Source organism: Somniosus microcephalus, chromosome 9 (genome assembly GCF_052327205.1).
Source record: "Somniosus microcephalus isolate GS21.2 chromosome 9, FLI_Smic_1.0, whole genome shotgun sequence".
NCBI classification, from domain to species: domain Eukaryota; kingdom Metazoa; phylum Chordata; class Chondrichthyes; order Squaliformes; family Somniosidae; genus Somniosus; species Somniosus microcephalus.
This window is the reverse complement of record NC_140995.1, coordinates 123,281,329-123,307,158: the sequence shown is the minus strand read 5'-3', so window position 1 is coordinate 123,307,158 and position 25,830 is coordinate 123,281,329. Positions and strand designations below refer to the sequence as shown.

At 47.9% G+C, this 25,830-nt stretch overlaps 1 protein-coding gene across 1 annotated transcript; it reads left to right on the top strand.

Moving 5' to 3' along the window:
- The first annotated feature begins 18,271 nt into the window (after positions 1-18,271).
- On the top strand, positions 18,272-21,233 carry LOC147112651 (trace amine-associated receptor 4-like). Its single transcript, XM_085997112.1, has one exon. The coding sequence runs from the start codon at positions 19,413-19,415 to the stop codon at positions 20,451-20,453; it is 1,041 nt and encodes a 346-aa protein (XP_085853238.1). The 5' UTR covers positions 18,272-19,412; the 3' UTR covers positions 20,454-21,233.
- Positions 21,234-25,830: the final 4,597 nt, after the last annotated feature.

The following is a 25,830-nucleotide window of genomic DNA, read 5'->3' as shown; positions in this document are numbered from 1 at the left end:
GCCACGCCGGGGGAAGCGTTGTGCCGCAGTCCAACCAGGAATTAGCCTGGCCGCCCGGAGACGGGCGGCGGATGTATATAGTTTAGGTAATGTAAGTTTATATGTTAAGTTTAAGTATTTAGCTTAAGTTTGGGTGTTTTAGCTTAAGTTAAATAAGGTGATGGGTAGTTTAGGTTAAGTAAGTAATCTGCTAAAAGTGTGTATTTTGGGTCGAGGTCGCGAGACCCAACCATGCTTCACCCAAGCCAGAGAATCTCATGGGGACCTGGCTGCATGTTTTGTATCTGTTACAGAAAGACTGTCGGGATGAAGGGAATCGTAATCCTACTCGCCCTGATGGGACTGAGCCGGGGAAGGAGGGGCGATGTAGAAGACTCCCACATCTACGGGTGCTCGGGAGATAGAGCGCCTGTAGCGACCGACGGAAGCGGTGAACGGGAGATGGAGGAGACCGCCGTCTATGTCCACGAAGGAAGGTGGCCAGGATGGCTGGGGTCCAAGTCGTCTCAGTACTCCAGCCAAATTGGATTCACGTATGGGGAGACCTCCCTCCTGTGCCCCAGGGTATGGGTCGTTACCACGAGGGTCAGCATCACCGTAGGAAAGCGCATATGTCTAACGTGTAAGGGACACATTCCTTTGGATAGGTGGTGGTGGCTCAGGAAGCTGAGCAAAGATATGAGAAACCCCGCAGTCGAGTGGGAACGGTTGGGGAACAATACCCACCGGACGATTACAGGGACTCACGGAGGATTAAGTGTGTGTTGGGACAAGTGGTGGGAACCGGACCAAGGGATTTATATCTGTATGTGGGGGTCAGAGAGAGCCTGCCCCGCAGGCATATCCATTATTTTCCACCAGCAGTGGCAAGACGCTGGGGAGGGGATGAAGTGGGATACCAGCCTGAAGGCGTGTGCAGTCCCATTCTCCCCGATCCCAGTCAATGCCACTGAGCTTGTAACCCGCCCCCGTAAGCCCCTGCCCACGACCCAGGTGTTGAATCCGTGAATCTTAAGGTATGGTGTTCTTCAATAAATAGCCGGAGACTGCAGATCAACAATCAACAGGTGTTTACTGGATGAGGGTAGTCTAAAAAACTAACAGTACAGATGCCTGCTCAAGGCTTATATACAGGTGTGGTCACTGCCGGTACTACAGTATACAGGAGCTGTAAAAGTAGTTCTCTCTTAAAGGTACATACACTACAATTCCTCCCCTTTTAGATTAACAGTACCATAACATTCAAATAACAGTTAACACTTTAACATGCACATTAACTGAAATAGTCCATTTATAGATTCAGTCTTTGGGGCGGCTTCCAGATCCTTTCTGGATAGCGCCTTTTCTGAGTGTCTTGTTCTTGGTGCGGGGGCGATTCTGGCCCCCTGTCGTCGGTTAGTTCATCAGTTTCCGCTGCTACTGTTTCTGGGGTAGATGCTACCGGTATGTTGGGTTCATCCCCAGGTACGCAAGACATGGGGTTGACTCGTTCCTGTGATGCTAGGATCTGGTCGACATGGCATCTCACAATGTTCTCCCCGACATCCACTGTGTACATTAGTGGCCCCTGCCGTGTGCATATCGTTCCGGGTTGCTATTTCTCTGTTCGGTAGTCGCGGGCCAAGACTGGTTGTCCTACATTGAAGCTCCTTGTCAGCTTCTCATTGATGTGCTGGAATTGCTTATTCTCAAAATTTCTTCGCACATTTGGTCTGAGCAAATCCAGACGAGATCTCAACCTTCGGTTAAAGAACATCATGGCCGGGGTCTGGTTGGTAACTGCATGTGTCGCATTTCTGTAGGCTAACAGGAAATTGTCCACCTTATGCTGTAGTGGAATGTCATCATCGCACATGGCCCTTACTGCCTTTTTAAAGGTTTGTACGAACCTCTCAGCCAATCCATTTGTGGCTGGATGATACGGGGCGGATGTGTAATGCCTTACCCCATTCCTTCTCATAAATTTCCGAAACTCTTCGGACACAAACTGTGGTCCGTTATCAGAGCAAATCTGCTCTGGCAAGCCGTTCCTGGCAAATATGGTCCGTAGGACTGCAATCGTTTTCTCCGTAGTGGTGGAGGACATTTTGACCACCTCAGGCCATTTCGAGTGCGCATCCACTGCTATTAAGAATATTGAGTCCATGAATGGACCAGCAAAATCAATATGCACCCATTGCCATGGAGAGGAGGGCCACTCCCATGGGTGTAGAGGGGCATGGTGCATTTTGGACCTTCTGGCATCCTGAGCAGCTCTTTGTTAGGTCCTCGATTTGTTGATCGATCCCCGGTCACCACACATAAGCCCTAGCAAGGCTTTTCATTCTCACCCCTCCCAGATGGCCTTCGTGAAGCTCATTGAGCACTCTCTCCCTTAACTTGGATGGAATTACCACTCGGGATCCACACATCACTGTCCCCTGGCATACTGTAAAAAGTCACACAACACCAGGTTATAGTCCAACAGCTTTATTTGAAATCACAAGCTTTCGGAGCACTGCTCCTTCTTCAGGTGAAGTGGAGAAATGCATAAAGACACAGCTTATATAGTCAGAGAATCATGTCAGATGTTTACAGGTAACCTTTCCAACTGCCATTAATCACACCTCGGCAGAGAGATAATCACAGCAGTCAAAGGTGTGAATGGTGTCCAAACAGGTCAGTCAGGGAAACATTACATCAAAGAACAATGAGGTGGGGTCACAAGGGGTCAAATATTGCAGATGCTGGGGTCTGTATGAAATACAAAAAAAGACAAAAAACAAGAAACTGATAGCCAAGTTCCGCACCCATGAGGACGGCCTCAACAGAGATCTTGGGTTCATGTCACGCTACATGTAACCCCACCTGATGCAGGGTCATCCAGACTCGAGTCGACATTGGCTTGTTCTCTCTACACAGATGCGACCGGACCTGCTGTGATTTCCAGCCAAAAAAAAAATGTTTTTTGTCTGTTTTTTTGTTTTTCATACAGACCCCAGCATCTGCAATATTTGACCCCTTGTGACCCCACCTCATTGTTCTTTGATGTAATGTTTCCCTGACTGACCTGTTTGGACACCATTCACACCTTTGACTGCTGTGATTATCTCTCTGCCGAGGTGTGATTAATGGCAGTTGGAAAGGTTACCTGTAAACATCTGACATGATTCTCTGACTATATAAGCTGTGTCTTTATGCATTTCTCCACTTCACCTGAAGAAGGAGCAGCGCTCCGAAAGCTTGTGATTTCAAATAAAGCTGTTGGACTATAACCTGGTGTTGTGTGACTTTTTACATTTGTCCACCCCAGTCCAACTCCGGCATCTCCACACCCTGGCATACTGACAGCTGTGCTCTTCTGGATGAGAATGCTGGCAACAGTGAGTTGCCATGTGTTGGCCGTCCCTTCACCGTCAAATCATATACCCGAGACAGTGTCGGATCATTTCGGGTCTCCTTCTTTATATCCGCGTTAGTTACTGGCAAGCGTTCAATTATCGACGAATAAAATATTTCGACAGGGTCCACTGCTGGTGCTTCCTCCGCAGTAGGCAATGGCAGGTGTGATAGCCCATCAGCGTTTCCATGCTGTTTCGTGCCCTTATACTCTATTTCATATTGGTTCACCACTAGAAAAAGGGACCATCTTTGTAGCCGTTGTGCAGTCATCACCGGAATGCCCTTCTTTGGATTAAAGATGGAGACAAGTGGTTGGTGGTCAGTCAGCAAGGTGAACTTCTGCCCATGCAGATAGTGGTTGAATTTTTTTACTCCCCATACTAGGCTGAGGGCCTCCCTGTCAATCTGGGCGTAGTTGCGCTCGGCTGAGGTTAGTGACCGAGACTCAAAGGCTACTGGCCTCTCCAACCCGTCTGGGAATTTGTGCGACAGCACCGCTCCAATACCATAGGGTGATGCATCACACACCAACTGAATTGGTAGTGCTGGGTTGAAATGGGCCAACACCTCTTTTGATGTGATCAATTCTTTGCAATTCTGGAAAGCTCGTTTACATTCGTCATTCCACTTCCATGGTACCCCCGTTTGCAGTAGGGTGTTCAGTGGGTGTAATACTGTAGACAAATTTGGTAAGAACTTATGGTAGTAGTTCACCAGCCCGAGGAACGACCTCAGTTGTGACACATTTTCCGGTGCTGGAGCCTTGACTACTGCCTCAATGTCTTCAGGGGACTTATGTAACCCCTCTTCATCAATAACGTGGCCACAATACGAGATCTGCTTCTGGAAAAACTCGCACTTGTGGCGATTAGCTCGGAGCCCATATTCCTTCAATCTAGTGAGCACCTTCTCCAGGTTGGCGAGGTGATCACTGTCATTTTCGCCCGTGACCAGGATGTCGTCCAAATAACACTGGGTCCCTGGAATCCCTTGCAGGACTTGACCCATTGCCCTTTGCCAAATAGCCAGAGCCGATGCTACCCCGAACACCAGCCGGTTGTATTGGTAGAGACCTTTGTGAGTGTTGATCATGAGGTACTGTTTCGAGGCTTCTTCTACCTTCATTTGCAGGTACGCCTGGGCCAGATCAATCTTAGTGAAGCATTTTCCTCCATATAGCGAGGCGAAAATATCTTCAATCCGCAGAAGCGGATCTTGTACCGTGTGAAGGACTGGGTTCACTGTCACCTTAAAGTCCCCACAGATGCGAGCCTTCTTTGGTTCCCCAGGTGTATTACTCAACGACCTCTTCATTACAGGAACGATGGGTGTAGCCCACTCGCTCCAGTCCACTTTGGACAGTACTCCTGAACGTTTCAAACCTTCCAGCTCTGCTTCGAAGGCTGGGCAGATCGCATAAGGCACCCGTCTGGCCTTAAAAAACTTTGGGCTTGCACTTTCCTCTATTTTAATCATCGCTGTTATGCCTTTTAGTGTTCCGAGTCCCTCCTGGAACACTTCTTGTGCGTCAGTTAGCATTTTTGACAGTCAGCCAGGTGTGACGTCGTCATCCTTTTTGGCCTCAACCTTCAGTGCCTGTATGGAATGCCAATCTAATTGTATCTTCCGGATCCATTCACGTCCTAGTAGTGGTGGTCCTCCATCTGGCAATACATATAGGTCCATTTTGGGTATTTCCTGGCCGTTGTATATCATGTTCACCCTTATTTTTCCTTTGGGGTAGACTTTTTGCCCCATGTACATCTTCAAGACAATCTCTGTAGCTTTCAAGGGTATATGTGAGAATAGCCGCTTGTAGTCCCTTCGGTTTATGACTGTTAGGGCTGATCCTGTGTCCAATTCCATTTTCACTTGGACTCCGCCTATCTTGAGCGTGACCCAGACAGTCTGGTGATCCTCCATTTTGATTACGTTATGTAGTTTCAGACAACCCAGCTCCTTGCTTCCGGAGTCTGTATCACTTTTCTGTTCGTCTGAACTACTCTCCGTCACCTTATGTATCTTTTTGTACTTCTCCTGTGGAGATTTCTTGCTGCTGGTTTTCTTCCCTGACCTGCAGACTCTTGCTATGTGTCCTGCTTCTCCACACTGTCTGCACACTTGGTCCTTGAACCAACAATCCTTCTGGTCGTGTGTTGTTCTGCCGCAGCGATAACACTTCCCTGCTCCATATGACATTTCATTGGTGCCTATTCTTGCGGTCTCCGTTGTATCTCTGCAGCGCCCCGTGCGGCTGCTTTGTGTGATACTGCCATGCTGAAAGCCTTGTGCAGCGTAAGATCCTTTTCTGATAGAAGCCGTTTCTGGGTTCCTTCACTTTGAAGCCCACACAGAAACTTGTCCCTTAACGTATCTGCTAGTCCCATTCCAAACTGGCTGTGTTTCGATAGCTTGCGCAGTTCCGTTAAATACTCAGCATTACTTTCGTCTTTATGCTGGTTCCTTTTGTGGAACTTAAATCTTTCTGCTATCAGCAGTGGTGTGGGGTTTAAGTGGTCCTGTAGGATTTCCACTATGCTTTCGAAATCCTTATCCACTGGCTTCTCTGGGGTTACTAGGTTTCGCAGTAAGCCATATGTTTTTGCACCCATGGAATTCAACAAAACCAGTGCTTTCCTGGCATCTAGCACTTCATTCGCCTTGTAGTACACCTCAATGCTTTCCACATATGTCGCCCAATCTTCGACTTCATTGTCCCCTGGGATCACGTGGGCCATGGAGAGCCAATGGTAGCAGGGAGAGCTGTCAAATCTATGAATACAATTCAGCCCCAAAATATCACTAAAACTTCAAATAAATTTTAAAAAATCACATTTTTAAAATAACTATAAATTACATAAAATGACTATTTTAAACAATCATTTAAATTTTTGAAAGAATTAATTACAGTTTCTAATGGGGCTAAAAATAAACTTACCTTTCTTTAAAGTATTTAAAAATAATAAACCTGTGGAAAAAATGTTTTAATTTAACTTAATTCACCACTTACCTTGTTAAAAGCAGGCCTTGCGACTGCTTTTTACAAGCATAGCTCCTGGAGACTTACCCTCCCGGAGAAACCTGTAAAAAAAACGGAAGTTCCAGGCGTACGTGCTGCCTCTCCGGCGCACGCGTTCGACCTGTGAACCCCTTCTTTTAAGGGAATGGAAGTTCCGGTTTCCCGTGCATGCACAGTGCATGCACGAAACCGGCACTTTCGTTGGGCCTACGCGTGAGTACCCAGCGCTTACTCACCCGTGGGGACCCGAATTTCTGGCCCACATTAATACGATCCAACTTACCTACAAAATTGTTTTTTGCATTTCTGAAGTATCTGCAATTACAACATGCTGCCGTCTGAGTACATACAATGTGGATAATCTCCCAGTATGCATCAGTATGATACTGTCAGCTAACCTGGGCAACAGCTTGAATTGCAAATTTTTCTTTGGAGAAAGAAGCTAAGAGAGAAAGAAGGCAGATAGACAGAGAGAAAAAGAGAGCAAGAGAGAGAGCAAACAGATACAAGAGTTGCTTTGTTTGTTTATACTGAGAAGTCAAAAACAACTATTTTTTACAAATGAATTTATTCAACTTTCTGTGGTGAGTTTAGTTCGTATCTATCGCACAAATACAGCAGCTTCGCGCCAGTCAATGCATTTCAGTGGTGAGGCAGACGGCGAGATGCCGTTCTCACAAAGCTAATGGTGGAGTGGCGCATCTTGGACAGCAACTATTGGATATTTAAGTTCTCCTTGCCTGTGACAGGTGTTCACTCTTCTTTGTACAGTGAGGTCAGTGGGTATAATAAGGTCATGTCCTCCAGCAGTGCTATGTTAAGCAATGCCTCGATTTCAAAATTCTCATCCTTGTCTTCAAATCCCTCCATGGCCTCGCCCCTCCCTATCTCTGTAATCTCCTCCAGCCCCACCACCCACCAAGATATCTGCACTCCTCTAATTCTGCCCTCTTGAGCATCCCTGATTATAATCGCTCAACCATTGATGGTCATGCCTTCTGTTGCCTAGCCACAAGCTCTGGAATTCCCTGCCTAAACCTCTCCGCCTCGCTATCTCTCTTTCCTCCTCGCTGAAGGTAAGTATGCAGGTGCAGCAGGCGGTTAAGAAGGCAAATGGTATGTTGGCCTTTGTAGCGAGAGGGTTTGAGTACAGGAACAAGGATGTCTTGCTGCAGTTGTGCAGGGCCTTGGTGAGACCACATCTTGAGTATTGTGTGCAGTTTTGGTCGCCTTATCTGAGGAAGGATGTTCTTGCCATGGAAGGAGTTCAGTGAAGATTCACCAGGCTGATACCTGGGATGGCAGGAATGACGTATGAGGAGAGATTGTGTCGATTGGGCTTGTACTCACTGGAGTTTAGAAGAATGAGAGGGGATCTCACTGAAACTTATAAAATTCTGACAGGACTGGACAGACTAGGTGCAGAAAGGATGTTCCCGATGGTCGGGGAGTCCAGAACCAGGGGTCAAAGTCTAAGGATAAAGGGTATGCCATTTAGGACAGAAATGAGGAGAAATTTCTTCACCCAGAGAGTGGTGAACCTGTGGAATTCTCTACCACAGAAGGCAGTAGAGGCCAATTCATTAAATATATTCAAGAAGGAGTTGGATATATTTCTCAAGGCTAAACGGATCAAGGGGTATGGGGAGAAAGCATGGACCGGGTACTGAATTTGGCTTGAGGGGCCAAATGGCCTACTCCTGCTCCTATCTTCTATGTTTCTATGTTTCTATGTTGTCTCAGACCTGGGGCAACTTTTACCAGGCTTAACCACACCTGTGGAAGGTTGGAGCCTCACACACTTCTCCAGTGTGACCTCCTGCGAAACCCCTCTCGCCACCCTCACTCAGCGCTTCCTCAACTGAGACATCTACTAGAAGCATGGGAGGCCTTTTTTTCCTTCCCTTCTTGGCATTAGAGGACCTCCAGCACCAGGCGCGGCAGCAGCAGAACCAGGAACAACAGCAGCACCAGCAACAGCAGCAGGAGCGACAGGCTGTTGCTCACCCACCTGAGGCAGCACAGGCCAGAAGGGGCCAGCGCATGGAAGCCCGTCGGCGCAGGAGATACCCCCCAAACAGGGTATACAGACACAGGGTCAGCTACCTCAACATGACTGAGCAGCAGTGCCAAAGGCAGCTCCGAATTTCGCGAGAGGTAGTGAGTGACATCTGCGCAATGTTACAGCAAGACCTGCTGCCCAGAGGACCAGGTCTCCTTACCAGTGGCCATCAAAGTCACCACCGCACTCAACTTTTTTGCCTCAGGCTCATTCCAGGGATCATCAGCAAACATCAGCGGCATCTCCCAGTTGGCTGCACACACTTGCATCACACAGGTAACCGATGTCCTCTTTTCCCTCGCGCACAATCACATCCATTTCACCAGGGATCACGCAAATGTGACGGCGCGAGCGGTTGGATTAGCTCATCTGGCAGACTTTCCAAGGGTGCAGGGCGTCATTGACTGCACACATGTGGCCCTTAGGGCACCCCATCATAATCCAGGTATTTTTGTCAACTGCAAGGCTTCCACTCCCTTATTGTTCAGCTGGTGTGTGACCACAAGAAGGAGATTTTGCATGTTTGTGCCAGGTACCCTGGCAGTTGACATGACTCCTTCATACTGCGCCAGTCCAGTGTGCCTCCGCTATTCAGGCCGCCAGACCAACTTCACGGATGGCCACTTGGAGACAAGGGCTATCCCCTGAGGAATTGGCTAATGACGCCATTGAGGAGGCCAGCCAACGAAGCTGAGCAGCGCTACAACTCCAGCCACATTTCCTCCAGATCCATAATCGAGCAAACCATCAGCTTGCTGAAGATGTGCTTCAGATGCCTGGATAGATCAGGTGGAGCCCTACAGTACTCAACAGCCAGGGTCTCCAGAATCATTGTGGTTTGCTGTGCACTCCATAACGTGGCACAGCGTCATGGCTTACAGATTCCTGAGGACTAAGTGGCTCCTCAGATGAAGATGATGAGGAGGAGGAGGAAGAGGGTGAAAACGAGCATCCTGCAGAAGCCCATCAACCAGCGGCAGCATTACGCGAGAACATTGCTGCCCAGGATGCAATGAACGCATTCATCCTGGCCAGATTTGCTTAGCCTAGTAAATCAAACCCTTTTGCCTCGCAGCTTCTTACCTGAGTATTGACAATGGCCAAACCCTGTGGATTCCGAACTATTTGACCAGCATCCTGACAACTGCAAGTAATCCTAAGCCCTCAATGCGAAAGCCCTATTCGCGAAATGACAGACGCCAGAACTGCAGCAGTTGCCATCAGAATTTTTATGCAAAACAAACAACTGATGGCATTTTTACAAAATTCACAACATTTCACCCAAGTGACTACCCTTGTGACTATTTGTGCTTTATTTTCCTCTTACATGTGCTCCTACGTAGTGGTTCCCCTGTGGCTTCAGCAGATGTGGAGGCCCCTTGCTCACTTTCCTGCTGCTCCTGTCTCGACACCTTTGGCGGGCGTCCTCTGGGGTGGTGAGCCTGTGAGGGCTCGTCAGCAGTCTGCTGCTCCTGCGGCTGTTCAGGAGTTGAGACGTCTATCTCAGTTGGGTGTGGACTCCGGCGGGGCTCGGATTGAGGGCTCTGAAGTGGCATGGAAGTGTGAGCGCATGGAGAGGAGCCCCCACTTCCTTGACGTCTACCACCAACCTCCCTCTCATGGGTCAGGTCCCCCTCAGTGCCTGCAAGTGGCTTGAGAGCACCTTGCTGCACATCAGGGGGGCCATGGGGACCCGTATCTGCAATGGCAGTCCTACTCAGAAGGAGTTCCATGAAGGTCTGGTTTCCCTGTTCAATAGATGCCCATCGCTCCTCAAGAGATGTCATTCTATTCTGAACACTCACTTATAGTTATACTAGCTGAAGTGCCCGGCGGTGCCGAGGCTTTTTTGAGGGCATGTTGTTGTTGGAAGAGAGAGAGAGAGCGACTGGGGGGAAGAGAGAGAGCGACTGGGGGGAAGAGAGAGAGCGACTGGGGGGAAGAGAGAGAGCGACTGGGGGGAAGAGAGGGAGGGGAGGGGAGGGAGGAGGGGAGGGGGAGGGGGGAGGGGGAGGGGTGGAGGGGAGGGAGGGAAGGGAGGGCGGGGGGGGAAGGGAGGGGGGAAGGGAGGGAAGGGAGGGCGGGGGGGGAAGGGAGGGGGGAAGGGAGGGCGGGGGGGAGGGCGGGGGTAGGGGGAGGGGAGGGCGGGGGGCCCCCCCGAGGGGCGCGGCCCCCCCCGAGGGTCACGGCACCCCCCCCGCTAAGGGTCGCGGCCCCCCCCGAGGTTCACGGCCCCCCCCGAGGGTCGCGGCCCCCCTCCCCCCCCCCCGAGGTGAAGACTGCCGATTGCGGCTGTGCGAGACGGCCGGCGGGGCCGGTTGCCAGGGTAACCGTCGACGCTCAGCAAGCCCCGCCCCCCGACCGAGCCAGAGAGAGACGCCGCATCTCAGCTCCTGCTGCACACGCACCCTAGCGGCGCTGGGCTGAGGCGCGGCCCTCCAGCCTTCGAGTGGGGCCGGGAGGTGCCTAGCTCGGGCGTGGGTGCGGAGGAGACGCCGAGGCTTCTAGGCCTACCTGGAAAAACGGGGATAGGTAGGAAAATTAATGAGATTAGATAAGTTAATTACTTTCTAAATCATTTTTTTTTAAAACAATATGTGTTTTAAAAGCAACATTTTTTTTTAAGACGCAGAAAGCGGGAAAAAGAAAGGAAAAGTTTGGAATCAAGATGGCGGCGACTCACCTCGGTTCAGAACGATAAGGCCCGGCCACACATGCACCGATTGGCCCGGCGGCACACGCCAGCAACCCGGCGTACGATTGGTCGAGCTCGAGGTCACTCTGTCGCTAATGAGCGGATAATGAGATGCTAAGGAGCGGAACGTTGAAGGTTTTTGGGATACCGCGGGCGCGATTTTAGCCCGGCCGAAACGTAAATACGCTTAAAACCGTCTCGGAAGCGTAAGCTTTCTTTGGAGGTAACGCGCGCGTAGGTACGCCCTGTAACTTTCGAGCGCATAGCCCGACAGACGCACAGGCGATGACAGACAGAATGACAGACAGAATGACAGAATGACAGACAGACAGACAGATGTACCGATTTATATATATAGATAAAAAGAAAAAGGGTGGCTAAAGTAAATGTTGGTCCCTTAGAGGATGAGACCGGGAAATTAATGGTGGGAAATATGGAGATGGCAAAAACACTGAATGAATATTTTGTATCAGTCTTTACAGTAGAGGACACTAAGAATATCCCAACACTGGACAAACAGGGGGCTATAGGGGGGGAGGAGCTAAACACGATCCAAATCACTAAGGAAGTGGTACTCGGTAAAATAATGGGACTCAAGGCGGATAAATCACCTGGACCTGATGGCTTACATCCCAGGGTCTTGAGGGAAGTGCCGGTAGGGATTGTGGATGCATTGTTAATAATTTTCCAAAACTCCCTGGACTCAGCAAAGGTCCCGGCAGACTGGAAAACTGCTAATGTAACACCCTTATTTAAAAAGGGCAGTAGCCTAACATCTGTGGTCGGTAAAATTTTGGAGTCCATTATTAAGGAGACAGTAACAGGACATTTGGATAATCATAATTTAATAGGACAAAGTCAGCATGGTTTTATGAAGGGGAAGTCATGTTTGACAAATTTGCTGGAGTTCTTTGAGGAAGTAACATATAGGGTGGATAAAGGGGAACCAGTGGGCGTAGTGTATTTAGACTTCCAAAAGGCATTTGACAAGGTGCCACACAAAAGATTATTGCTTAAGATAAAAAATCACGGGATTGGGGGTAATATTCTGGCATGGTTAGAGGATTGGCTATCTAACAGAAGGTAGAGAGTTGGGATAAATGGTTCATTCTCAGACTGGCAATCAGTAACTAGTGGTGTTCCGCAGGGGTCAGTGCTGGGTCCCCAACTCTTTACAATCTATATTAACGATTTGGAGGAGGGGATTGAGTGTAACATATCAAAGTTTGCAGATGATACTAAGATGGGAGGGAAAGTAGTGAGTGAGGAGGACATAAAAACCTGCAAGGGGACATAGACTGGCTAAGTAAGTGGGCAGAGATTTGGCAGATGGAATACAATACTGGAAAGTGTGAGGTTATGCACTTTGGCAGGAAAAATCGTAGAGCAAGTTATTATCTTAATGGCAAGAAACTGGAAAGTACTGAAGTACAAAGGGATCTGGGGGTCCTGGTGTACGAAACTCAAAAGGTTAGTATGCAGGTGCAGCAAGTGATTAAGAAGGCCAATGGAATGTTGGCTTTCATTGCTAGGGGGATAGAATATAAAAATAGGGAGGTATTGCTTCAGTTGTACAAGGTATTGGTGAGACTGCACCTGGAATACTGCATACAGTTTTGGTGTCCATACTTAAGAAAAGACATACTTGCTCTCGAATCAGTACAAAGAAGGTTCACTCGTTTAATCCCGGGGATGAGGGGATGGACATATGAGGAGAGGTTGAGTAGATTGGGACTCTACTCATTGGAGTTCAGAAGAATGAGAGGCGATCTTATTGAAACATATAAGATTGTGAAGGGGTTGGATCGGGTGGATGCGGGGAGGATGTTCCCGATGATGGGTGAAACTAGAACTAGGGGGCATAGTCTTAGAATAAGGGGCTGCTCTTTCAAAGCTGAGATGAGGAGGAACTACTTCACTCAGAGGGTGGTAGCTCCATGGAATATGCTGCCCCAAAAAGCTGTAGAAGCTACATCATTACATAAATTTAAAACAGAAATAGACAGTTTCCTAGAAGTAAAGGGAATTAAGGGTTACGGGGAGCGAGCAGGAATTTGGACATGAGTCTAGGTTCGGATCGGACATGGCCCTGTGGGTAGCAGAGCAGGCCCAGGGGCCGTGTAGCCTGATCCTGCTCCTATTTCGTGTGTCTAATTCTGTTAGATTCAGGAAATGGTTCTGTGATAGTAGATTGGCGGTTAGGATCAGATCAGCCATGATCTTATTGAATGGCGGAGCAGGCTCGAGGGGCCGATTGGCCTACTCCTGCTCCTATTTCTTATGTTCTTATGTTCTTATGTACCATGTTTTCCATACCCTGGCGACTAACATTCTCCATGGCCGTAGCCCTCCTCTCCTCTACCGTAGCCATCCTCTCCTCTACCGTAGCCATCCTCTCCTCTACGGTAGCCAGCCTTACCATGGAGGCAGCAATCATTTCCACGTAAGTAGCCATCCTTTCCGTGTTGATGCGTTCATGCGCCACTGACTCCACAAAGGCTCTGCTCATGTTCGCTATGGACTCCTCCATTCGCTCCACACTCGCAGCGACCCTGAATACAAAACCTACCAGAGACTCCTGCACCTATGCATAGAGTTCCATCACCTCTGATCTTACGGATGGACCCAGAGGCAGAGGGTCGACATGCAGCTGAGCCGAGCTGGCAGAGTCCTGCGCCCTCCGACGAGGACTCTCCACTGCTGTCCCTGTCTCCACAATCTGCTGATGCTCACTTGTGAGCTGTGATACACCAGGTGACAACTCTACTCTATGTCCCGAAGGTCCCACCGAGCTGTAAGTGTCTGCGCTAGTGCTGGGTGCACTTATTTCTGCTGACGCTGCACCCTCAGAGGTTGCAGATTCCTCTGAGGAGTCTGGCATCTCAGGCTCTTCCTCCTGCACACTGGGGACGGGGGCCCTCGATCGTCCTGTGGGGGAGTCAAGGAAAAAGTTAGAGATGTGATGCAAAGGTTACATGCACATTGCATTTTGCAGATGATCATAAGTCCATATGATGTAGCTTCAGAATCATTATCAGCGACTCATGCAATGCCAATGAGAGAGATAGAAAACTATTCTGTCACCAGCTTGCGGGGATGCACCTGTCTGTCCTTCCCCAACTTCCGCATCTCTGTCAGCCCCGACAATCTCCAGGACGGCTTCCTCCCAGGGGGTAAGCTGGGCTAATGAGGGTGGCCCTCCTCCTGTCCTGGCTCGCTCTCTCCTGTTGTGAGCTCTCTTTTCCTGCAATGAGGGAGACAAGTGGAGGTTGAGTGAGAATGAAGGAGTGAGTGCAGAGATTGCATAGCATAGATACTTAGAAGGAGACAAAGATGGAGTGAGGTTGCAAGACCAAGGGCCCTCCCTGTGTGTTGTCAGTTGTGTTCAAAGCATCAGAGTGAGAGGGAGTGTGAGGGCTGCATGGTCAAATAGTTAGGTGAATGTGAGCATAGAGAGAGAGGGAATGGCTAAGGGTGCATGGATGTGTGTGTCTACTGGGATGTGGAGGAAGAGATTGCTAAAGCTGCGTGCTGGTGAGGAAAGGCAATGGGGATCAGATTGAGGGTGATGGAAACTTCATACTTACTTTTCCAGTGCGATGAAGGTCATGGAATCTTTTCCTGCACTGCATCCAGGTGCGCTGTGTGAGCCCCAAGGAGTTGACTTCCCCAGCCACCTGTAGCCACACAGCCTTGGGCTGACTGGGAGGCCTCTTCCTCCCTGAAGAAGGGAACAGGACCTCCCTGTGGGCCCCAGCACCATCCAGCAATGCCTGAAGTGAAGCCTCATCAAATTGTGGGGCAGTTCTTGCCCTCCCGCTGGCCATTGCTCCTGCAGGCTCCCGTGTCATCTTAATGGTAAAGTTTGGAAGCCTGCAGAAGATGCAAGGCTTGGTATTGGACCTTAAAAGCAGCAGCAATGATGACATCATATTCTGCGACTTTCTGACTGGAAATACTCAATTACCAAGGGTTCCCACACATTGGAAATCAATTGGCCAATTGAGTTAAAATTGCATCAATCTCACAGACCCATTTAGATTCGTGTGGGAAACACTAAATTCGGGGAACCCGACAATTCCCCGCACCTGAGTTAAAATTGACCCCATAGAAACTATTTCCTCTGGTGGGGGCATCCAGAACAACAGGACATAATCTTAAAATTAGAGCTCGGCCGTATTGGACTGAAATCAGGAGGCACTTTACCACACAAAGGATAGTGGAAATCTGGAATTCGACCCCCAAAAGGCTGTAGATGCTAGGTCAACTGACATTTTTAAGACTCGTCTTCATGGCCTCATCCGCCCCCCCATCTCTGTAACCTCCTCCAGCCCTGCAACCCTTTGCATTCCTCCAGTTCTGGACTGTTGTGCTTCCCGCACTTCCTTCATCCCACCATTAGCGGCCGTGCCTTCAACCATCTAGGCCCTAAGCCCTGGAATTCCCTCCACGAATATCTTTGCCTCTGCACCTCTCTCTCCTCTCTTTCCTCAAATTCACAATGACATCCTCTGTGACTGTAGTAAACTATCCCTCCTCATCCTTCTCGACCTGTCTGCAGCCTTTGACATGGTTGACCACACCATCCTCCTCCAGTGTCCAGTTGGGTGGGACTGCACTTGACTGGTTCCATTCCTATCTATCCAGTTGTAGCCTGAAAATCATCTGCAATGGCTTCTCTTTCTGCTCCCGCATCGTTTCCTCTTGAGTCCCCCAAGGATCTATCGTTGTCCCCCTCCAATTTCTCATCTACATGCTGCCCCTTGGCGACATCATCTGAAAACACAATGTCAGGTTCCACATGTACTCTGACGACACACAGCTCTACCTCACCATTACCACTCTTAACCCCGCCACTGCCTCTGATTTGTTACGCTGCTTGTCTGACATACAGTACTGGATGAGCAGAAATTTCCTTCAACTAAATATTGAGAAGACCCAAGCCATTATCTTCAGTCTTCCCACAAACTCCATTCCCTAGCCACCAACTCCATCCATCTCCCTGGCCACTGTCTGAGGCTGAACCAGACCATTCACAAAGTTGCCGTCCTATTTGACCCTGAGATGAGCTTCCAACACCATATTCGCCCTGTCACCAAGACCGGCAGCTTCCACCTCCGTAATATCACCTGCCTCTGCCCCTACCTCAACTCATCTGCTGCTGAAACCTCATCCATGCTGTTGTTACCTCTGGACTCTACTATTCCAATGCTCTCTTGTCCGGCAGCCCACCTTGCACCCTCCATCAATTTGAGCTCATCCAAAACTCATATCCTAACTCACACCAGGCCCCATTCGTCCATCATCCCCGTACTCGCTATCCTACACTGGTTCCTGGTCTGGCAACGCCTCAATTTTAAAATTTTCATCCTTGTTTTCAAATCCCATGATGGCTTCACCCCTCCTTATCTCTGTAACCTCCTCCAACCCTACAATCCTCCGAGATCTCTGCACTCCTCCAATTCTGGCCTCTTGCGCAGCCCCGATTTTAATCGCTCCACCATTGGCTTCAGCTGCCAAGCCCCTAAGCTCTGAAATTTCTTCCCTAAACCTTTCCGTGTCTCTACCTCTCTCGCCTCCTTTAAGGCACTCCTTAAAACCTACTTCCGTCACTACTCCTAGCCTCCTCCTTTGGCTTGGTGTCAATGTTTTGTCTGGTTACACTCCTGTGAAACGTCTTGGGATGTTTAATTATGTTAAAGGTGCTATATAAAGCAAGTTGTTTTTTTTTTGTTGTTGATACATTTTTAAGGTAAGTTTACCTAGGGATATGGAACAAAGTTGGGTAAATAGAGTTCAGGTACAGATCAGCCATGATATAATTGAATGGCAGAAGAGGCTCGAGGTGCAGAATGGCCTACTCCTGTTCCTATACATTTGTCGACCGAAAATGGCTCCCCCCGGTAAAGGTCCTGCTCGGCTGATCAGAGATCAGCTATGCAGATTTCCAAGGGTAACTCAGGATTACCCCCAGACACGCTCCAAAAGCAGTTCTCAATGTAATGGGGAGAGGTAGAAGAAGCATCCCCTCCATGCAAGTTGTGGAGTAAGATGCAAGGAGTGGAAACCCAGCACCTCTGTGTTCTGTTGCATTGTTGCTGGTATTGCACTGTAGTTTTACCCTCAAATGGAATTTCTACCCTAGAGTGTCTTTCCTCATCCTAATTTGAGTACATTTTTCAAAAAAGAAAATAGGAGTTGAATTTTGAAGTAAAAAGAAACCCTCTAACCTGTTTTTTTTGACAGTAAGCAAAGGTAAACTGTCACCAGCATAGCAGATTTAGAGGCAGAGACATACATAGATAGAAAGATACACAGATAGATAGAGAAATGCATACAGAAACAATAGGGAGAATTTTAACATGAAAAATGGGTGGTTGGAGGTGGGCGGGTGGCGGGGGGTGGATGCTAAAGTTTTAAACATCTAAATCCTGACCTCAGCCCACCTCCAACCTGTCAACTTTCAGCTTTTATTCAGGCAGGGTGGGGAGTGGGGTGGGCATCCAACTCGCTGCCAGGAGGGGTGTTGGCATTTTAAATATGATAATGAGGCCATGTCAGCTCTGCTTTAACCTGATGTGCAGGTTTAACAGCAGCCGGCCGGGAATCCCGGCCCTTGGGATTCCCGATAGCTGCAGCAATCTGAGCACAGCCTTGGGGAGCAATCCTTGTGGGCCCAGAGGAGCAGGAGTGCTTCCCCATGGCCCCCCAAGCTCCTCCACCAGTACCCTGCCCGTCCCCAGGGTCGGGGATCGGAGCCCCCCACCCCTCAGGATCGAACTCAGCCCCAGGGTTGGGGGTCGGAGTCCCTGGGGATCGGAACTCAGCCCTGGGATCAGGGCTCGGACCCTCCCCGGGGATCAACCTCCCCACTGGGTTTGGGATCGGATCCCCCAGGGACCGCAATGTCTTTCCAGGGATGAGGATCAGACCCCCTTCGGGCTTGGAATCCCCCCTCCCCGTTGGGTGCAGCACCTACCTATCGCTGTGGTTTCCTGTCCAGCCAGCACTCCCTGCCCAACTGGAAGACAACCTGTTAATCAGGGGAACCCATCCATTACATCACATGCACACTGTGGAGTTAATGTGCCAGGTCTACTGCTCCGGGCGGGTCGGAACTGGGAATGTCTTTTCTCATTCAAATTTGATTTATTTTTAAAAATATTTTGATAGCAAACAAAGCTTCTGAGGGAGATTGCTATGGGCTGGCTATAGAAAAGGGAGGAGGAAGTAGATTGGAGGTGAGGGTGAAGGGGCCTCTGTCCTCTAGCCACCTGCCCTGGATGGAAGAGTGAGATAAGTGACAATGGAGTCACCTGAAAGTGACATACATGCAATGTCTGTATAACATTTACATCTGATTAATTCAACTAGCATATTCATAAAATAGGAATAAACAACAAGGAAATTACCAGTAAACAAGTAGAAACTTTAAAAAAGAGTAAAAAAGGAATTAGGCTCTAATTGACGTCAGGTTGTGGCTAATGATAATTGGTCTCAATTTAACTTTAGAATATGCCCATGCACAGCAAGTTACAATTCATGGACTTAAATGACTAGGCCATTTGAATGCAGCTCCAACTTAACAGCAGAATAACACACTTGAGTAATTTAAACTTTTTGCAATAGTGTGAAATGGGAGATATTGGGTTGGCCATCGAATTGATTTTGTTGAGCTCAATGGAAATGAAAATCATCAGGGGTCTGTTTTACACCATCGCCAAATTCTTTCTGCCCGCCATTTTGGGGTTTTAGGTGTCCAAAAAATGGCCACTGCACAATGCAAATGCTAGGCTATTTTTATTCATTTGGGAAGCTATTTTTGTGATGTCTTGAAGTTGTGCTGTGTGTTTTAATTGGGTTAGTGATTGCGTTAACGTTGAGCACAAATAAATTTACATGAGCATTACAAATAATGTTTTGCTACAATAAATTAAACCCTCTACTTTGCGTCTTTCCTTTAAAGGGAGCATGTTCAATTCTGGGATTTTATTCATCAGAACCTAGAGTTTGCAATCCTAAAATCTTTCCCACCACTAAAAATCCTCTCCAAAGCTTATTCTCCTTTGAAAGTGAACTCCCATTGTTTCAAATGTGTCTCTAATAAAAGGTTGTTTTTACAGAAATCACAGATTAACCACAAGTGAAGAAAATCACAGTTCTTGGTAACGATTACTCCAATCAAATAACTTCTGCAATAACAACGTTATCATCTCACTGTGATCCAAGGATTTTGATTATCAATGTGAAAAAGAATGAATTTAACACATCTTCAGAATTCGGAAGACGTGCAATACTGTTTCGAATTTGTCAACACATCCTGTCCCAAAGTCTCCAGGCCAATAGCAATCAATGCAGCACTCTACATTTTTATTACCATTTCAATACTAATTATTATATTTGGAAATCTGGTGGTGATCATTTCTGTTTTACATTTCAAGCAACTACAGACACCCACCAATTATCTTGTCTTTTCTTTAGCGGTTGTGGATTTTCTGGTGGGCTTTTTTGTGTTGCCTTATAGTATGGTTAGGTCTGTAGAAACATGCTGGTATTTTGGAGATGTGTTTTGTAAAATTCACTCAATTATAGATATTGTGCTAACCATAGTTTCCATTTATAATTTATGTTTTATTGCCATTGATCGTTACTATGCTGTGTGTGACCCTTTGCTCTACTCTATAAAAATCACATTGCCTGTAACAGCTGTGACTGTTATATTAATCTGGCTGTTTGCTATCTTTTATGGGTTTAGTGTGTTTTTATCAGACTTCAGTAAAAAGTCAGTAGATGATTATATGGCTACTAGGTCATGTGAGGGCAGCTGTATTGCATATGATAAGTTTGAGGGGCACATAGATGCATTGATTGTATTTTATATTCCCATTTTTATCATTTTAGGTGTATATGTCAAGATATTTTTTGTGCTGGGCTGCAAACATGGTAGCAAAATCGGAAACATGCCAAATAATAGCCACTGTACAGAAGAAAACAATATTAAAAACTTGCATAAAAAAGAAAAAATAGCTTTTAAAAATCAAGGTGTAATCATGGGAATTTTTACATTCTCCTGGCTGCCTTTCTATGTAAATAGCATTCTTAATCCATATTTTAATTTTTTAATGCCACCAGCTTTACATGATGTATTTACATGGTTTGCATTCTTTAATTCTACTTTAAACCCAATGCTTTATGCTTTCTTGTATCCGTGGTTTCGCAAAACACTGAAACTTATGCTTTCTTGTCAGATATTTAACCCTGATTCTTCGGCAATGAATTTTTTTCAGAGTAACTAAATTCAAATGTCATGGAGCTGCACAAAATGAAATAAATACAATCTATAAATACCTCACGCACATTGTGTTGGAAAGTCTTATATCCCCTTTCAACCAGCCATGGCTCATTAGTAGCACTCTTGCTTTTGAGTCAAAAGGTTGTAGGTTTATGTCCCACTCCAGAACTTGATCACAAAATCTAGGCTTACTGTTCAGTGCTGAGGGAGTGCTGCACTGTCAAAGGTGCCGTCTTTTGGATGAGACATTAATCTGAGGTCCTGGCTACCCCGTCAGATGGATGTGAAAGATCCCATGGCACTATTTCGAAGATGAGCACGGGATTCTCTCTGGTGTCCTGTACAATATTTATCCCTCAACCAACATCATGAATACAGATGATCTGGTCATTATCACATTGCTGTCTGTGGGAGCTTGCTGTGCACAAATTGGCTGCCGCATTTCCTACATTAGAACAGTGACTACACTTCAAAAGTACTTCATTGGCTGTAAAGCATTTCGGGATGTCCTGAGGTCGTGAAGGTGCTATATAAATGCAATTTATTTATTTCTTTAGCTGTGAAAAGTAAGATAAACCACACAGACAGGTAGTCAGGGAGATTTTTAGAAACATATTGCTGTGAGAGAACAAAGTCTATGACAAGATTGGAGTCCAAGAGAGAATAGTCAGAAATTATCTTGCTTAAATCAAATAAAACGAACCACTGATGTAGGGAAGCATGGCATATTCTTTACTTTGTATCATTATATGAAGGTAAGTTGTACTGCTTGAATTAAAGTGAGTCTGATCATAACTGCTATTCTGTATACTCACCTTATTTTGAAATACAGCAACTTATTGATTCATATCAAGCCTCAGCTCCTGGATTCCCTATCCCTGGATATAAGGGGCGCGATCTTGCCAGCCCTGGGGAGGCAGGTATGGAGGCGGGAATGCCAGGAAAATGGCAGAATTTGGGGGCAGGTGCCCAACCCGCCCCAACCCGCCTGCATGCCATCTTGCCAGGAGGCGGGTAGCAGTCCCACACCGGGTCCCGTCTCCTTGGAGGCGGGAAGGGGATTAGAGCCACTTAACTGCCTTGTTAACAGGTAGTTAACAGGCAGATAAGAGGATTATTCCCATGATACCCACAAAAGCGCGGGCTTCCCGAAGGCTCCGAACCTCACCAGAGTCACCGAGGCGAGTAGTGGGTCTGCTGGGGTTGGAGGGGTCCAAAAGTGTGCTGTGGAGGTAAGTGATGGGGGCAAGTGTGGAGAGGTGAGTATCTGAGGTAAGTGTTAGAAAAAGTGCACTTACCTTTGTTTCTTCCTGCAGACTTCAATCGGTGGGTATGCGGAGAGTCTTGAACCTCCGCGGCAGAGATGACAGATGGCTGCTGCATTCTCCAATGCAACAACCATCTAATTTCTGCAAAAGAAAGAGGTTTGATGAGGCCTTGAATTCAAGAACTCATCAAACTACTGTGAATGTCACTGTTTGACAGCTTCACAGAGCTGTCAAACGATGACAATTCATCCGTCAAAATGTTTTTGACAGATGAAATGTCATACATTGACGTTCTCTGCAACCAGCTTTCCCTTAATTGGCCTGGGCGGGCTTAACAAGGCCAATCAAGGGAAAATAGTGTGGGTTGGCCACAAATCGATGGAGGCAGGACATCGAACCGCCAAGCAGCAGTCCCGCCTCCAACGCGCCCCCATTGGCAAAATCACCCCCAATTTGTTCAGGAAAGATAGGGAAGGAAAGAAAGTTGGTGGGGTGGCAGTATTGGTTAAGGAGAATGTTACAGTGCTGGAGAAAGAGGATGTCCTGGAGGGGTTAATGACAGAATCTGTTTGGTTAGAGTGCAATTACACTACTAGCTGTATTCTATAGGCCACCAACTAGTGTGAAGGATATAGAGGAGCAAATTTACAGAGAAATTACAAAGAGGTGCAAGAACTATAGAGTAGTAATAATGGGGCACTTCAATTACCCTAATATAGACTGGAATAGTAATAGTGGACCTTTGACTTTGACCCTGGTCTCCCTACTATTGTCCCCAACCTATTCCCTGCTACCAGGAAATATGTATTCCATTAATTATTACATTTAAACAGGCCTATGTAACCTAAGCTTTTCCCGTGTCCATTCACGTGCGCACTTTGGCTGCCACTCCGGACCTGAGCCATTCCACTTTTTCCCTCTATTTTCCTTTTCTCTCTATCCTTCCCTGACCGCACTCTCCAGTCGTCATGCCTCCTTTCATCTCTCCTCTCTCAGATACACTGCCCTCCCAAATCCCTACCCCAATCCTTCATTACTCTTTGACCTTCCTACTCTCCTGCTGCCGTCCCAGGCTTGACTCCCTCTTAGATAAATCTAGAGCTTCCCTCTGTGTCTCTCTTGGCATCCTACGAAGGGCCATTCGAGGCACTCGTTGCTGCCGCCTTATGAGCAGCAACCCCAACTGTCCCATCCTACTCTCTCGCCGACCTTCCCTCTCAGCACGCCCTCCCAGCGCAAATCTTGCCAATCTCCTCCCCATCCAACTCATCCCCCCCCCCGCAGCGCTGACTCTGTGCACGCTGGCAGTGGGTCAGCCATCACCGACCCTCGCCACATCTCCCTCCAGAATGTCCGTTCACTTGCGAGCAAGGCTCTTGCCATCCATAAGCTTATCGTGGATGACTGCATCGATATCATGGCCCTGACGGAAACTTGGTTGAGGGGTGATGACACCTTACCCTTAACTGAAGCCTCCCCACCTGGCTATACCTTCCACCACTTGCCCTGCTCAGACTGCCGTGGTGGCGGTGTGGCTCTCATCACCAAATCACACCTTGGTCTGTCCCCCATTCCTCCGGCAGTTACTCCTCTGAGCATCTCACCTTATTCCACCACTCTCGCCTCTCATTTAAAATTCTTGATCTCTACCGCCCACCCAAATACCAGAAAAATGTTATTACTGAGTTATCTTCACTGTTCTCCTCCCTCAGCTTCTGCACCGAGTGACTTCTCATCCTCGGTGATTTCAAACTCGATCTCAATTCATCATTCTCTCTCTCCTCTGAGTTCACTAGTCTCCTATCCACCCTTAATCTCTCTCTCCATGTAAACTCGCCAACCCATATTCACAGCCATCCCCTCGACCTTGCCATCTCTCATGGCCTCGCTACTCCCATAGTGTCAATTGAAGATAAGGTCAACTCTGACCATTTCCTTGTATCCCCCTTGCACACCACCGCCCAACCCTATTTCCTTCTGTGTCCGCCCTGGAAAAAACTCCCAACTCTCTTACAACTGCACTTATGAAATCCCTACTGTCCAGCCTTTGGCCCTCCATTCACCATGACATTTCTGCAGCTACCAATCTGCTCAACCACACCCTCACCAATATCTTTGATGCTCTAGTCCCTACTAAAACAATTACCCTCTCTCACCCTGGCTGTTCCCCCTGGTACTCATCTTTGCTCCCTTAAGTCCAAGGGACGCAGACTCAAACGGATATGACGGACAACTGGTTTAGCCATTCACCACCAGATCTGGCTGGACCATATAAAACATTATTGGGCCCTGCTCTCGTCTGCCAAAATTGCTCACTATTCCAGAATCATTCTCTACTGCTAACCGCCTTCTTAAACCACTCTCCCCTGTCTCCTCCACCCTCACCTCCGATAACAAGTGTGAGGAGCTCATGGACTTTTTTGACTCTAAGATTGAGACCATCCGATCAGCTGCCTCTGCCACTTCCCTTTCTTCCCTTAGCCCACTGGGCCAAACTTCCTCTAAGGTTCCCCCCTGCCCTAGCCCTGAACTCACACCTTTCTCCAGTTTTTCTTCGATCTCCCCTCATGATCTCTCTGTGCTCATCTTGTCTATGAGACCCACCTCCTGCTCCCTCGACCCTATTCCCACCAAACTGCTAACCACCGAACTTCCTTTTCTGGTTCCCATATTAGCTGATATTGTTAATGGTTCTCTCTCCTCAGGTACTGTCCCCTCCTCCCTCAAATCTGCCATCATCACCCCTCTCCTCAAAAAAACAACCCTTGACCACCCCCCGTCCTTGCAAACTACCGCCCCAACTCCAACCTCCCTTTTCTCTCCAAAGTCCTTGAACATGTTGTCACCTCCCAAATCCATGCCCATCTTTCCCGTAATTCCATGTTTGAATCCCTCCAATCAGGTTTCTGCCCTTGCCACAATACCGAAACAGCTCTCATCAAAGTCACAAATTACATCCTTTGTGACTGTGACAAAGGTAAACTATCCCTCCTCGTCCTTCTTGAATTGTCTGCAGCCTTTGACACAGTTGATCACTCCATCCTTCTCCAATGCCTCTCCACCGTTGCCCAGCTGTGTGGGACTGCACTCAGCTGGTTCCATTTTTATCTATCTATCTACTCGTAACCAGAGAATCACCTGCAACGGCTTCTCTTCCCGCTCTTACCTCTGGTGTCCTCCAAGGATCTATCCTTGGCCTCCTCTTATTTCTCATCTACATGTTGCCCCTTGGCGACATCATGCGAAAACATGTACACTGACGACACCCAGCTCTACCTCACTACCTATTGTCTCGACCCCTCCACAGTGTCTAAATTGTCAGGCTGCTTGTCCGACATACAGTGCTGGATGAGCAAAAATGTTCTCCAATTAAATATTGGGAAGACCGAAGCCATTGTTTTCGGTCCCCGCCACAAACACCGTCCCCTAGCCACCGACTCCATCCCTCTCCCTAACATCTGTTTGAGACTGAACCACACTGTTCGCAACTTTGGTGTCATATTTGACCCTGAAATGAGCTTCTGACAACATATCCACAGCATAACAAAGACCGCCTACTTCTACCTCCATAACATCGCCCGTCTCCGCCCTTGCCTCACCTCATCCGCTGCTGAAACCCTCATCCATGCCTTTGTTACCTCTAGACTTGACTATTCCAACACACTCCTGGCTGGCCTCCCACATTCCACCCTACGTAAACTTGAGGCCATCCAAAACTCGGCTGCCCATGTCCTAACTCGCACCAAGTCCCGTTTGCCCATCTCCACTGTGCTCGCTGACCGACATTGGCTCCCGGTTAAGCAGCACCTCGGTTTCAAAATTCTTATCCTTGTTTTCAAATCGTTCCATGGCCTCGCCCCTTCCAATCTCTGTAATCTTCTTCAGCCCCACAATCCCCCGAGATATCTGCACTCCTCTAATTCTGACCTCTTGAGCATCCTTGATTATAATCACTCAACCTTCGGTGGCCGTGCCTTCTGTTGCCTCGGCCCTAAGCTCTGGAATTGCGTGCCTAATCCTCTCCGCCTCACTACCTCTCTTTCCTCCTTTAAGACGCTCCTTAAAACCTACCTCTTTGACCAAGCTCTTGGCCATCTGCCCTAATTTATCCTT